At 40.1% G+C, this 14018-nt stretch overlaps 1 protein-coding gene across 3 annotated transcripts in view; it reads right to left on the bottom strand.

Moving 5' to 3' along the window:
* Positions 1-1477: 1477 nt before the first annotated feature.
* VAPB (VAMP associated protein B and C) overlaps positions 1478-14018 on the bottom strand; it is a 39788-nt gene continuing 27247 nt past the window's right edge. Inside the window, exons 5-7 of one of the 3 annotated variants that reach the window (XR_008734078.1) lie at positions 12627-12803; positions 9020-10495; positions 1478-5247 (exon numbers count right to left, since the gene is read on the bottom strand). Coding sequence is in view for 1 of the 3 variants with exons in the window: in XM_055721607.1 (XP_055577582.1) it covers positions 10337-10495; positions 12627-12803 (336 nt within the window). In the remaining 2 variants the exon portion in view is untranslated. Of the gene's footprint in view, positions 10496-12626; positions 12804-14018 lie in introns of all 3 variants that reach the window. The other 2 variants (XR_008734079.1, XM_055721607.1) reach the window with 2 other exon arrangements.

Genomic DNA, 14018 nt, shown 5'->3' with positions numbered 1-14018 from the left:
TGAAGCAAAAGATCACTTACAAGTCTTCTCAGGCTTTGTATTTTCAGTATTTATGTACTGGCATACCAGTTGTTAATCCTCCAGCTCTCATTTCTATCAAAATGTCACTTCAGCCTCATTCCTGTAAAGGTGTTTTTATAAATCTGCCTCTAGTGAACAATGGTCTGAGGAGTCACTCAAATCAGACAGCGCAGTCAGGTCAAACTGATTTCTACTGACAAGAAGGACAAACTAAGAAATTATATTCACTGTCTGCTGCAGCTAAGAAGCGTATAACTTGGAGAAGCCCTCCTCCCAGTAGCTAAATCCTCTCCAAATAAGCCTATCTATCTTACTCACAAAGGGTATTTTGTTAAACCAGCTATGCAATAGCTACCTTCTTAATGCTGTATTTACAAACTTGCAGCTTGTACTTATATAAATTATGGGGTTTATAAGATAAAAATACTTTTGGGGGATCTGTACATTAACTAATAATTCAAATGAGATACTTATTAAATGCATACAATTGTGACATAAATATTCTCAGCATGTTTGCATGTTCCAGGCATGATCAAGTGTTCATCACGCACATAAACAGTTACACTTTTAAGCTGATGCACAAAAAGGCCAAGCTTGGCTGCTTTGCCTTCGGTTCCCTCTGCAACCAATGGAGGAGACTTCTCCAGGGGTTAGTTCAGCAGGCAAAACACCTGTTTCTAAGAGCTGCTGTGTTTTGTTGCCTGCTACTGTGTGGAGATCCATGGAGGAACATCTGAAGAACTGGCAGTGCATCTTGGGAGAATGTAGCGTCTCCTCTGGGACGCCCCCGGTGAGAGGCTGGCACAGCTCCCTCTCACGTAAGCCACACACGGGGCAGAACGTTTTCTGCAGCAGAGCAGTTTCCCACCACCATGCTAGAGCGGTCACTCGCTGCAGCCCGGAGGAAAGGTTCCCGTGACTCCCATCAGCCAAGCTACGGCTGTTCTGCAGGACCCACAGATGTCCACGGCAAGGACAGGGAACAGCCTTGTGCTGCCTTTGGAGGGTGGGTGGCAGAGGGCAAAGGCAACTTCTGCCCTACATTAACCCTCAAGAATGACATTTGTCTGCAGATGTTTTTTTTTTTTGTTTACATCGTACAGAAACGCATTAAGCTTCGCAAGTGTTTGGATACCGCGTGGTGTAAAATCCTCCCAGATCACAGATCCTTTCAAGGTGGTGACGGGATCAGCATGATGCAGAAAGTTACAAGACAACATCACCTGCTTATGCAACGTATGCCACGAGCCCTTGAGGGACTCCCACCTCCTCCCACAGCAGGTTGGCCGCCACTCGGCTGCGGCAGCACTGGGCGCTCAGCTCCACAACCGCGCGGCAGCGGGCTGTGCTGACTCAACTCCCCTGTGAAAGCCTCATCAGGAGCCTCTTTGTCCTCTGTCTCCCCCCACTTTAATTATACTTCTGAAAGAAAAAAAAAAAAGCCATGAAAAAGCTATTTGCATAAATATCATAACTTTTATTGTTCTGTTCACAGTTTTTGGAGAAACATTCCTGAATTACAGTTATTCTCTGTTAAGAATTTGTGCATTTTTCCAATTTGAGTTTGCCTGGCTTTGATTGCCAGACAGTGATTCTTGTGTTGCTCCAGAGCTGCAGTGTTCAGTATTTTCTCCCCGTGAAGGTACTCGTGCACTATAATCAAGACATTCTCAATTTTGGTAGATAAGCTCAGCCAACTGAGTTTTCTCTCTTACCCTCTCTAAGGCAATTTCACACTCCACCAGTGATTGTTTGAATCTTTTTGTGCATCCATTCTAATTACTCAGCTTCTCTTTTAAAATGTAAATATCCAAACTGCATCCAAAATTCCCAGCTCTCACAGCTGAGACATACAGAAGTATAATCACTTACTGCTAACAGTAATTAAAAACAAGAACACATTCTTATTCATTAGTCTTTTACCCTGGGACTGCACTGGGAACACACGTGGAGCTCTTACTCACTCCAGTCCTGGGTATAGATAGTTTTGTCGTGTTAACATTTTATCAGTAGTGATTTTTTATCAATTTTCACCAGTGATCTAGAACCACTGAATGGTACCGGGTCCCAGCAGAACCCTTCCATGAGCATCCCCATTTCATTGTGGTTCTCTTTGAACAACCACTTCTGACACGTGAGATTGTCAGAGAACACCAAGCGCTGAAAGGGCCCAGACATACTCAGTTCTCTAATCCCAAAGAAAACTGAAAACCAAGAGACAATGCAATGACATTATGTGCCTTCATTAACACTCATCTCCTTTCCAGCCCTTCCCTACTAGCTGTCCTGTCCCGTTGGCCATCTTTCCCACCAGCAGGTCAGAGACTGCCCCAGGCGTCTCCCTTAGAAATATGATACAGAGCTTCTAGACCTACTGAATTTAAAAATGTTCATACTCAACATTGCTCATGAGTGGTATCACCTTTCTAGTTCTCTTGCAGCATCACCAGCAGTTTTACCTACCTGCATCTAGTAACGGGTCCTTTATCCTACTGCCAAGATCTACAGATTTCCTCTGAACTTCCTTCAGCTCGTCATCACCCTCTCCAAGTGCTCCAACCCATACATTTTCTCTTCCTTTGGATATTGCCTTTTTTTTAAAATATATTTTATATACTTCATAACTCTCCTTTTGAGTCAATTGCTGCCTGCTTCCCTTTTTATTTGTTTATTACTTTACATCTAGTTTTTTCCTTCATTTCATCATGGAAACAGGGTGGGCAGTTAGCCAAAGTTGTCCCCCTTCTCGTTGCCACAATTATTGGGTTTTTGGCCATTTAATACCTTTCACTTAGAAGAGTGCCAATGCTAGTTCAGTTTCCCATCTAATTTCTTCTTCACTACCAGCTTTGATACAAAATCTGCTCAGCTGTGCCCTTTTGAGGCACCAATTACATTTATTAGCAGTTTGCACGGCTGTGTGTCTAGCCTGAACGTAATCAGAATTCCAACTTCTAGGTCGGCAATTCATTTACCTGACATAAACAAGACCAAACTAAGTAACTTCACATCTAACACTGCATTAGAAAAACAGGTCTAGGACACAGACAACGAACATCAGTCCTGATTACTGTGTTTCTTTCAACTGGAAAATAAATACATACCTTTTTATTGTACCTGTGAAGAAAACCCAAGCTAATATGCGCTGGCAGGTTACTACCAGTTGAAAGTCCGTGGTAACAGGCACATGTATGTGTCTTGGAAAACTCTTCCCCATTCACATCTTCTGTAATACTTTCCAAAAGTTGTAATTTTTCAACCATTCCAACAAGCAGAGGAAAAAGTAAAATAATTTTCAAACACTCCGAATACATTTACTAGCTCCCTGCACTTGAGTCTGAGCATGAGAGTCTTTTGTACCTTCTTTAATACCATAAGCTACTCAGACAAGCTGCCTTTGCAATTTTCTGCTTCTCTAGCAGGCACAAAAATCTAAAACATGAGCCGAATCTGCCAGACACAAGCCGTGAGTCTGATCTCCACAGCTCAATTAATAGTAACCTGATTTTTCCAATTGGGCATCTTCATGCCCTCCTATTAAAAATACCTTCACCTGTATTTTGCATTCTGGATTTCCCAAACAATTCTTACACCGAAACAGAACACACAAAAAAGTCTTGAAACACTTTTGGGTACATGAACAGCATTGAGCTAGTGCTTCATTTGATGAACAACCCACACAGAATGTAAAATCCTGTTACTTACTTACTATAAATAAATACGCTGCATTGAAACAGCAGAAAAAAAGCTGGAGACCAAAAGAGGATGGGTGACAAGACTCACTGCTGCAACTCTACCCAGGGTGAAGAGAAGGAACAAACTCGCTGAAAGAGAAGCGGGAAGGTGAGTGGTGACCAGGAAGAGGCACCTGGGCCCGGAGTTGGACACGTGTCAAGTGAGGGAGCTGCCAGGCGGCCTGGGACAGGCAGGCAGGGAAGAGCGAGTCTGGAAGGGCAACAGGAAGAAAGAGACTGAGATAGAAAATAAATAGGCAGCACGGAAAACAAGCCATTTAAAGGCGCTCGGCTGAACGTCGGTTTCTTTGCCAAGGAGCAGTGAAGGAACAAGGATGACTTGGACTGAACCAAAGGGCCGAGGGAGGGAACAGAGTGAGATTCGACAGCTCAGGCAGAACAGATCAGAAAAGAAACTGGGGAGGAGAGGCTGCAGCCTTCACAGAAACACTCTTTTGTGCTCAGCCCGTAGCCAAAAAGTCCTGGCTCCGATCACACTTCTGTGTGGCCTCCCAGCGAAATGTGAAAACAAAAATTGCTGCTTCAGCTCAGTTACTCACCATTACACTGGACGCTTAGGTCAAGAATGGACGTCTACACGCAGAACATTTAGGCTACACCTAATACCATGATGCCATTTTTTTAAGTTCAAGTACTAAACCCCTCGTTATATGTATCTTCAGGGAACATAAGATTATATAAGGTCAGGCACACAAAGTCGGGCAGTTTCAGACAGCAACTGGGCAGCCCCAGCTCCCTTTTTGACCCGGTACTGAAGGCCCGATCAGATACTGCGACACGCTCACAACAAAAGTGCACAAACTTGGTTTTGCCATTTCCTAACTCCTGAGTGCTTGACTTTGTACAGCCTTAATAAAGGCCTTTTAAAAGTAGTTTTGTGGATAATTGTGTGTGGGAATTTTGCCAACTCAAACATGAGGGAGTTCAAGAGGCTTTTCTAATCTTGTGAGTTTATCCACCGAAGAAAAAGATTTGATTAAAAAAATGAAGTACAGCTAAACTGGGAACAATACTTCACTACAGGCTGTTCTTCAGTTCTTTGTGGCACTTCAAAATCTTGGGGAAAAAACCCCTCAAACCACAAAATTAGGAACTTATTAAATAAGAATGAAACGTACTGATGCAGAAACATAAACAGAAATGCCAGATATATAATGTCAACTTATAATATGCGGCTTCAATTAATTCTTCTTAATTCATTTGTTTTCTTAACTTCTTTTGTTTTGCCATCTGGAAAAAGCCATTTTCTAATGACAGATCATAGGAGGAAAGATCCAGAGTTCAAGTTTGCTTCAAGGGAAAGCAGCCCTGTTTCTGCGCTCGTAGGCTCAGCTTTCCTTTCTGTAGTTTTCACTCATGCAGAAGCTTCAGGACAAGCTTAAGCCTGGACTTGTAGGCAAAAAGATCTACATGGAAGTTTACTCAAGTTTTCAGAACGTTTACTCTTCAAACTACAAATGTGGAGGCAGTTCTGTAAAAGGAAATGCAGCCAGAGGAAATGGTGGAGTAAATGACGGGCATATATAGTCATTTTGGAAGTGTGCAAGTGCATGCTTATTAGAATATTACGTCTAAGATTGATTTCTGGCTGGCTCTTACTTGTGTTATTTTAAAAAATAATCTACATTTATCCAGTAAAAAAACCCCAATCAACCCATTAATAAAACAAACAAATTTTTTAGTTAAGCGGATTTGAGTATTGGAAACACAATTACTTTGTCCTCTGAAGCTAATCAAAATAAAGTTAGTTAACAGCACAATGAGTAATGTCACTTCTGCGCTGACAGTCTTTAGACAAAGCAATTCAGTATACATGAAGCTGTCAGCATAATACAAAGAAATCTTAATTGGCTGTGGTCAAAGGATCAGGACCGCCCCGCCTGAACCATAAATCCCACTATTTACCTAACTGTAACAGATGATTTATACCAGCGCTGTATTCTACTGTAATCTTTTAATGAAGTGAATCTAGAGACTGCTAGGTTTCACTATACCAGCGAGCAGCCATGCTCAGTATTTCCTTTCTTTCTAAAATGCCTAAACATTGGTTTACACAAATACATTCTCTAATCGGTAAATTAAATATGTAGACGTATACCTAATTACAAAGAATAGGAACTTCCCCATACGGTATCTGAATCAGCCTCACTCACATACAGCTTGCTTTCTTCTTCTTACATTAGTGTTTCTGACTCCCCAAAATCAGAGTCTCAAGTGTGTACACTGAAATTCACTCGCCACCTGCCCCTTCTCAACTTGCTCACTTGAGGATTTGCGTAACGGATGCTAACCCGTTTTCAAACAACGCACGAGCGGCTCTCCAACCCCCAGCTGCTCCAGTGCTGCTGTGAAGTACTATTGCAGCTGTAACACAGCCACAACAAACATGAAGTTCAGAGTGCTTGTTTTACATGTTCTTTAATTTCAAACAGAGGGATTCTGGTTGTGGTTTTTTCTCAGTTACTTTTATACAGAAAACAGAACTCAGGATATGGCATTTCAGGACATCATGTAGAGCAAGAGAAGTATAGTTTCAAAAACTTTGAATACTACAATTAAGTCACCATTGTGCCCGAGAATTAAGGAAGTGTTCCAATTAAGCACTGAAAGTGTCATATACGTTTCTAAAGAAAAGGGATGACATAGTCTTCTTTCATTAGGCAACTGCAACATCGAGTATCTTAAGACAGTAACAATCCATTTTTGCGTGCACACCACTATGTAAATATGCTGACTGCTAAGTCAAGATCAGAAGAATTGCAAATTTACATGTGCGGCGAATAGAAACCCTTATAGTTTATTGGTGACAAGAAACTCTAGCAATTTGCAAAGTGAGGTTCCAACTTTATCCCACTAACAGCATTTCAGGACAAAAAATAACATGGAATACCACCATCAAGCTATTACAATCCTGTATTTTTAGAAAATTACATTATGGTACATCAATCCCTCTCAACATGACACACGTGGTATTATCTTGCTCTTCAAGCCCTGAGGCTATTGCACAGAAACTTGAAACTGGGTGCCCAGCTTGCATCTGCAATTGCTGCAGTTGTGCATTCACAGCTGACAACTGCCTATGCAGAGCAATAGTTACGATCATTCATGCACGGAATATTTGCTTTAAGATGTGGGTAATTACATAAAAATAGTAGAAATAATTTTCCATTCACGTCCCAGTACTAGGCTTCGAGACATTTTAGGTATCTATTTATACCAAATTTGCTCAAAGAGTGCAGACAGGAGTGTAAAGCTCCACAAAATGAAGACTATCTAGGCAGCCTCTACTGGCTCTTACAAAAATTAAGAATAAATGTATATGCAAGTGGGCATCTTAAAGTAAGGATGATAATTAGATTGAGTAATAACTTTGATTTCTACTATCATGTATCAATTACAGTTTTCTAATATCTGGTGTTGTGTGGGGACACCAGACAATAATCTTATTTAGAAACTCTATGTTTCATGCATAACTTCCTAAGATATACAATGCCCTCCAGAATAATTCACTTTCTATGAACATTTCGTGAAAACATTCGCTCTGGTATCATCATGTAAGAAACAACCTACAAAAGATCCAGGTGGCTTAAGAACACCCATCCAATATATTTTTGCAATGTATCTACAGACTGGCCTTTTAGGAACCTTGGACATCCTCAGATTTCTTTCTACTGCATATGAACGAAGGGTCTGGTCAAACACAGGTAAGAAGGATTCCACTGATCAGCCAATTTATTTTCAGCTCCACAGAAGCAAAGCATTACCCAGACAATTCACTGCTACCGTCTGCTCAGGCTGTTGTCAGAAACGGTTAGGAAAGACCTCAGAATTTTGTAAAGTTCCAAAATACGAGCAGCTGATGGAACAGTCTTGTCCAGGATCGATGGTGCAGGTCAGCCCCAGCTACAGCTGTTACCAACAGATCCCTAACTAAGGTCCTCTGTTTGCTGCTTTTATCACCACACACCTGTAAGGCATCTAGCAAAACATCAGAGTGTTTTCCGGGATGTCGTTATAATCCTGGAGTGCAAACAACGGGAACAACTTTGCTCACAAATGATTTAAAGTTCCAAGTTGTCACAGATCACTAAGTGACTAGGAAACACTGGAAGGACAGACATTCTGCTGGCTTTCCGTTTCATCTGGGAGCTGCCTATGCCAGCAGAGTCAACTGTGGTAGCTAACAAGGTGTGTAAAATTTGCCTGGGACATTACTACAGATATGTTCACAAAGAGACCAGTTTAAAGCTTCGATCCTCCCCCTCTATCCTGCAAAAACAGTGATTTTTTTTCTTTTTTTAAACAAACTTTTTTGAGGCTGTTTTTCAGCAGAACAAAGGGCTCAAAAAAAGTTTTGGTTTTTTTTTAAAGCAAATTAGGGATTCACATTTTTAGTGAGATCAAGATACTTGCAGCCTCTTAAAAAACCAAACCTACAGTCTCCCTTCACTAAAGATTTTCTCAAATATATTCTTCAACAAGTTTGCAACATCACGTACAACCTTGCCTTTCTGAATAGGCTCTTACAAAACGTTTCATGTAAGTCTTTAGCTTCTACTGCCCAGAATGTATCCTTTTCTTGATCAGTTCTGCCCAGTTTGTCATAACGCACTCACTCCTTTGTTCTTTCCAGCTCATCTCCCATCTTCTCTGCCCTTTACAGGCACACTTCAGCTTTATCACTTCCATCCTGAGCAGACAAGGCACTAGCTTTTTAAAATGCTAAAGATACACCTCTCATTCCTGTTGAATCTTCCAGGGGTACTCTGAGGGTTGTTCATAAGCTGAACACACTAGTTAAGAGTTTTGCCTCCTATTTTCTTGCTAAACCTCACATAAAATTTCACTTATTTGCACTTGCAAGGGCGGAAACCCTTGAGACACACAAGCGGAACAAATATAAAGGTCAACGGGTTTAGCAGACAGGCTGCAGCCCAAACAGCTTTCTCAAGAAATCATAGAATAATCAAGGAATGAGAGAAGTCACTTTAAAAAGATGTATCTTAATCCTGAAAGGTGTCATAAAACCCTTTTGTCGCTGATGGTTTTTGGACCTACCATCTAAGAACAAACAGGAATTTACCTGCTCAAAGGCTACTTCGTCTGCTGAAGCGCAGCATGTTAAAACAGACTGAGTGTATTTTGTATTGAAACTATGCTTAGAAACAAAGTTACCTTAATCTTACTATGCTAACAAGCCTCTGAACTACTGAACCCAACTACACTGAAAAATGGGAAGTTACCTGGTGATGCAGCAGTCAGCATGGTTACTCTGAGCAACACTTGGGTCTATCGGGGCTCATGATGGGGTTGTTTGGATTGATTTTAAAATTAGGCTGGAAAAAAAAAAATCATCCTGAAACAAGGCTGCAAGTTTCCTTATGCAATAAACTCTGTTGACAGAGAATACTTTTTCCTTCCCACCCTCTAAAACTGTGAGAACATGACAAAAGTAACAAAGGAAACATTAATTTGGGGGCTTTATTTAATTTTTCTTTTCTTTTTTTTTTTTTTTTTTTTTTTTAAGATGCTACATAGTCAAACAGGATTGGTCTTTTACGGCATAGGACTAGTTTACTACTAATATTTTTTCCCCTAGACAGACTTATTTACATACAAAAAGTTTCCTGACCACTGTTTCTCCAATGCTCAGATGATCAAAACTCCCAACAATTCTGTAGTGCCCAAAACACCAGGAGGCAGAAGAATCTTGCATCACTACAGCAGCAAATTTTTAGTTCTAGTCACTGGCTTTAAACAGGTGCCTTTTCATACCATATAGTATTAGTCAATTTTGTGACAATAAGGAAACATGAGATGAAATACATTAAATAAGTTAAATATGCATTAAACATCTCTGAATAACATTTTAATTCAACTAAATGAACCAACAGCAATATAGCTTGGTCCCTTTATGAGAACAAGGCATTGACCTTTATTCCAAACGAGCGTCATACCAGTCAATATATGCCTCTTAATGATGCCTAGCACATTCAGCATTGCCACATACAATTCTTTTCAGCTTCTCACTATTCATTTAAGTGCCAAGAAATTGGTAACTTGCACAGAGTTGAAGACACTGACAGAAACTGTTAAATTTATGAGCAGAATGGCGGATTAACGTATTTTACAGAAGTTATCAACACCTCCTGCCTAACCCAGCTCCAAACATCCAATAGGGCCAGCTCCAGCAGTGGAGGAATAGTTTTTTCTATTTTTCCTTTTTTTTTTATCTTTTTTTTTTTTAAAAAGAGGTAATCCAGCAACATGTACCAGGGTCTAAGAATGTTTAAAATGACATATACAATATTCCATTGTAGTGTTAAATCATTATTTTCTCCCCCCCTTCACCACTGAAGCGTATTCTCTTTCATTCATTCACTCATTGTACATTTTAAACTTTCTAGATTATGTTACATAGTATTTGTGCAGGGGTAATTTAAAGGCAAGACCTGTGAGATGTCATACATTAATTTTTTTTTAAACATTGTTATGAATAAATTTAATCCAATGATATGGCAGAACCATCAAACCAATTTACAATTTCCAGCATGCTGCCTCTACAAGGCTATTTTTCCTATAATTACACCAAAGACAAAGAACAAAACCACCAAAGCGAGTAGTCTGGAGCTGAGCCCTTCGTCCTTGACAGCAGCTGCAGAAGCAGATATTGGGTTGTTTGTCTGGGGTGCCTTCCTCATCCGCAGTCCATCTTCTTCCTAAAGGAAGATACGTTGATTATTTCTACTGAAAAAAAGCTTTCAATAGTCACCTTATCCAGTTCCTGTTTATTTTAGGTGGGCACAATAAAATAGGTGAAATCTAATTTAAAGCTTTACCTCCTAGATAATCCTAAGGACAGGGTAGTGAGGTAGAAGAGGAATTCTGTATCTGCCTGACTAGCAGAGCAAAAACCACGTGCTCTTGGAAGTTTTTTCCTGCTGACTGAGGTAATAGGAGATGCAATGAGGAAGCCTGCAAAGAACTCTTCTCCAAAGCCTGGAGACAGCTCCAGAACACCAAAAACAACGATGGAGGGAATGGCATGAAGATGCCTTTCTTGCTCTGTAAACAAATACAGTGCTGTTGGGAAAAGTGCTTTTCCGTATAACTAAGGTAAGTTGTGAAAAATATGCAACTTTAAGGCAATTATATTCATTATTCCCCTTGTTAGGTGTCACAAGTAAATTTCACCAGCATTTGAAGGGAAATCTATTTCCCCCCATCATATTAATGCTGACATTTTGACTTGAAACTAATGGCAGTAAGTAGGATATTTTCTTGGTACGAGTCTGACAGCTCTCTTAACTTGAAGGTGTATGAGACAACACATAAAACAACATCACAACACTAATTATAATTTCCAGTGGAGATGGTGTTCCCCACATCTTGATTGAACTACTGTGCAGCACAGCCGTGTGTTAGCGCACTCCACTCCACGCACACAGAGACCACTTTAGGAGATGGTAAAATGAGCCCTTTGTGACCCAACGTGTACAGCTGAAGCAACAGTGTTAGACTTTTTATGTGATACAGTATTATAGTGCAGAAGTAGAAGATACTGAAGCAAAAGCCTCCAGTCTATACACAAAAAAATGCTCAGGAAATAAAATTGTAAGAAGTTACTGCAGCCTTAAAAATTGCCAGGTAAGTGAAATTCAAAAGGTTCTGTCTAGGTCAGTGTTTCTGACTTCTGAATATAAAGGGGCACCTAATGTTCTGGAGGAAAACATTTTTCATTTTTTTGTTAGAAGTCACAGGCTACCACCCGATACCTCACTACTGCTGTAAGTCTGGATGGGGACAACTGACTTTTGTAAACAATAAAATGTTGTTCACCTATCCTGTAATTCTACTGCTAGGAACAACACATTTTCATGTTAAGTATTTTAACTCCCTTTAAACAGTGACTCTAGCCTGACACTGACAGCACCTGGTGGCTTGCAGCAATTTAACGTTGTTTTCTGATGCTTTACAAATATTTCTAACACTCCACAAAGGGAACAAACAGCTCACTTTTTTAACACGTTACTGTAAGACATTAACTCAATTCTAGATATTTCCTGTAGAGCATTTATTTAAGACAGATTTGAAAAAAGAAAAAAAATCATCATATTGTACTTATAATATTGTGAGACACTGGCAAAACAAGCACACGAGTAGTTAAGGCCGTGTCTCACCTATATACATATATTATTTCTATGTGCAAACCAAAACCTGCTTACAAATGTTTATAAAGTATTTCTGCATGCATCAGCCAGCCAAGCAGCATCAGAGCTGACAGAACAGGGTTCATTGGAGCTGTTATCTATGAAACTAGACATTTACAACAAATGAAACTACTGTAAAAGTTTTTCAGCATGGTGATAAAGGCTTCTCAATTACTTGATTTCACAGCGATGTGCTGCATGTGACAGGAAGTGTATTTCCTATTAATCTGTCTTACTTTGGTCATTTCAACTGCATATATTCAACAACTAGAACACTCAGTATTTGCACAACACTGCCCTCAAGCTCCCATCAGTTTGAGAGAACAGGGCCAAATGTAACACTGAATGCTTAATTCAGACTGAGAAAATTAGGTGGTAAAAAAAAAAAAAAAAAGAGGGAGAAATTAGTTTGGGTTGCTATCCGATCAGTTTCTCTGACTGCATAACTTATACGCTCCTTTCAAAGGAAGCACTGATTTCAACGCTTTGTCTGTTTCTAGAAAGAAACCTGAATTATCCTTTAATTTATAGACAATATTAAAACATTGTGCCAAAGTCAGGCAACCAAACCTTTAGGTCAGAAGCTTTTTTTTCAGGAAAGGGGTAAATCTGGAAAAAAAACCCCCGCAAGTATCTTTACCTTAAACTGTTTATTCTCCTCCCGTAACCTTTGAACTTCTACTTGAAGCCTCTTATAGTCTTCCATTACTTTCTTAACTTCAGTGTCATCCAAAGAAGAACTTATTGATTTAGACATTACAGAGGAATCTGTCTTTGTTGCAGTTGTAGATACAATTTTATTTATTTCTATGTCATGCTGTTAAAAAAGGATAGAGTGATTCTGGTTAGTTATTAACACCACACCACACACCTCATATGTAGGAGGAGAATCAGGTAAAATTGTCTGTGCACATGTGAAACGTGCCTGTATCAAAAGAAATAAACATTTTTCTTTCTATAATCTTTACTTCCCCTTTCTGTTTCACAGAAAACACCAGATCAGCTCCAGTAAGTGCAGACGGAATGACCTCAACTTTTCAGTCCCTGCACACATAGAAAAGGAAATCTCCTTAGACCATGTCCCACAACATGGATGGGAACTTACTTGCTCACAGTCTGCTTACATTATATGCTCTTCTCACCTTGTGTCCCACCCACCCACCCCTCCAAGCACAACACAAGAAGCTACTCCAGGAAGCAGGGTGTTGCTAGGAGCTACCCACCTGCTCTGCTATAGTTCCCTCTCTCTTCACTTCCCACAACTGGCTATCACCTCTCCATCTTTCTGCGCTTCTGTGGTGATGGAGGAACTTGCAGCCAAAGTTAGGAAGGAAGCTACAGACATCCAAACCCTCCTCTCTTTCCTGCCTTCCTCCCCATGTTCTGCACTTCAGAATGCAAAGGGCCTAACTCTCACAAAATACAAACCACTCCCCCCCCCCCCCAAACCACCACCAAAGTGTTAACATGAAGATTTTATTTATATGAATAGAGAAATTGATCCTGTTACTGTTTGTGCTTTGTTTTGCCCTAATGAATTTTAGAGATTATAGAAAAAATTATGACTAAACAGAATAGAGAAATTTCATTTAATTTTCCTTCCTCTCATCACACCTCTAGACTGACAACGCAGAAAGTACCCTGGCCTAAAGCAGAAGCACCCACTTTTAGAGCAGGTGTTCGCTGTCCGGAGCGGGTAGAGCAGACATGGTGAGACTACAACAATAACATTATAACAGTACCATAATGGTAACTGCAAGCTGTCCAGTGGAAGGTAGTACAATTGTGCCTTCAGTACCTGCACACTAGGGAAACATTTTTCTGTTTATTCAATCCACCATCAGTTCTATGTTTGACACTACATCCTTCCACTAGAAATTGAGGCATTCACTACCCTAACAAAAAAGAATTCTACAGTATTATAGCTGCCAATTGCAATATAACCCCTAACTGCATTTGTGTCCTCCTTACCAGCTTTCTACCAATTTACTTGCTAAAATCAGTGTTGTATCAAGGAAACATACTGGAGTGT

Source organism: Falco cherrug, chromosome 10, assembly GCF_023634085.1.
Source record: "Falco cherrug isolate bFalChe1 chromosome 10, bFalChe1.pri, whole genome shotgun sequence".
In the NCBI taxonomy this organism is placed as follows: domain Eukaryota; kingdom Metazoa; phylum Chordata; class Aves; order Falconiformes; family Falconidae; genus Falco; species Falco cherrug.
This window is presented reverse-complemented; position numbering and strand designations above follow the sequence as displayed.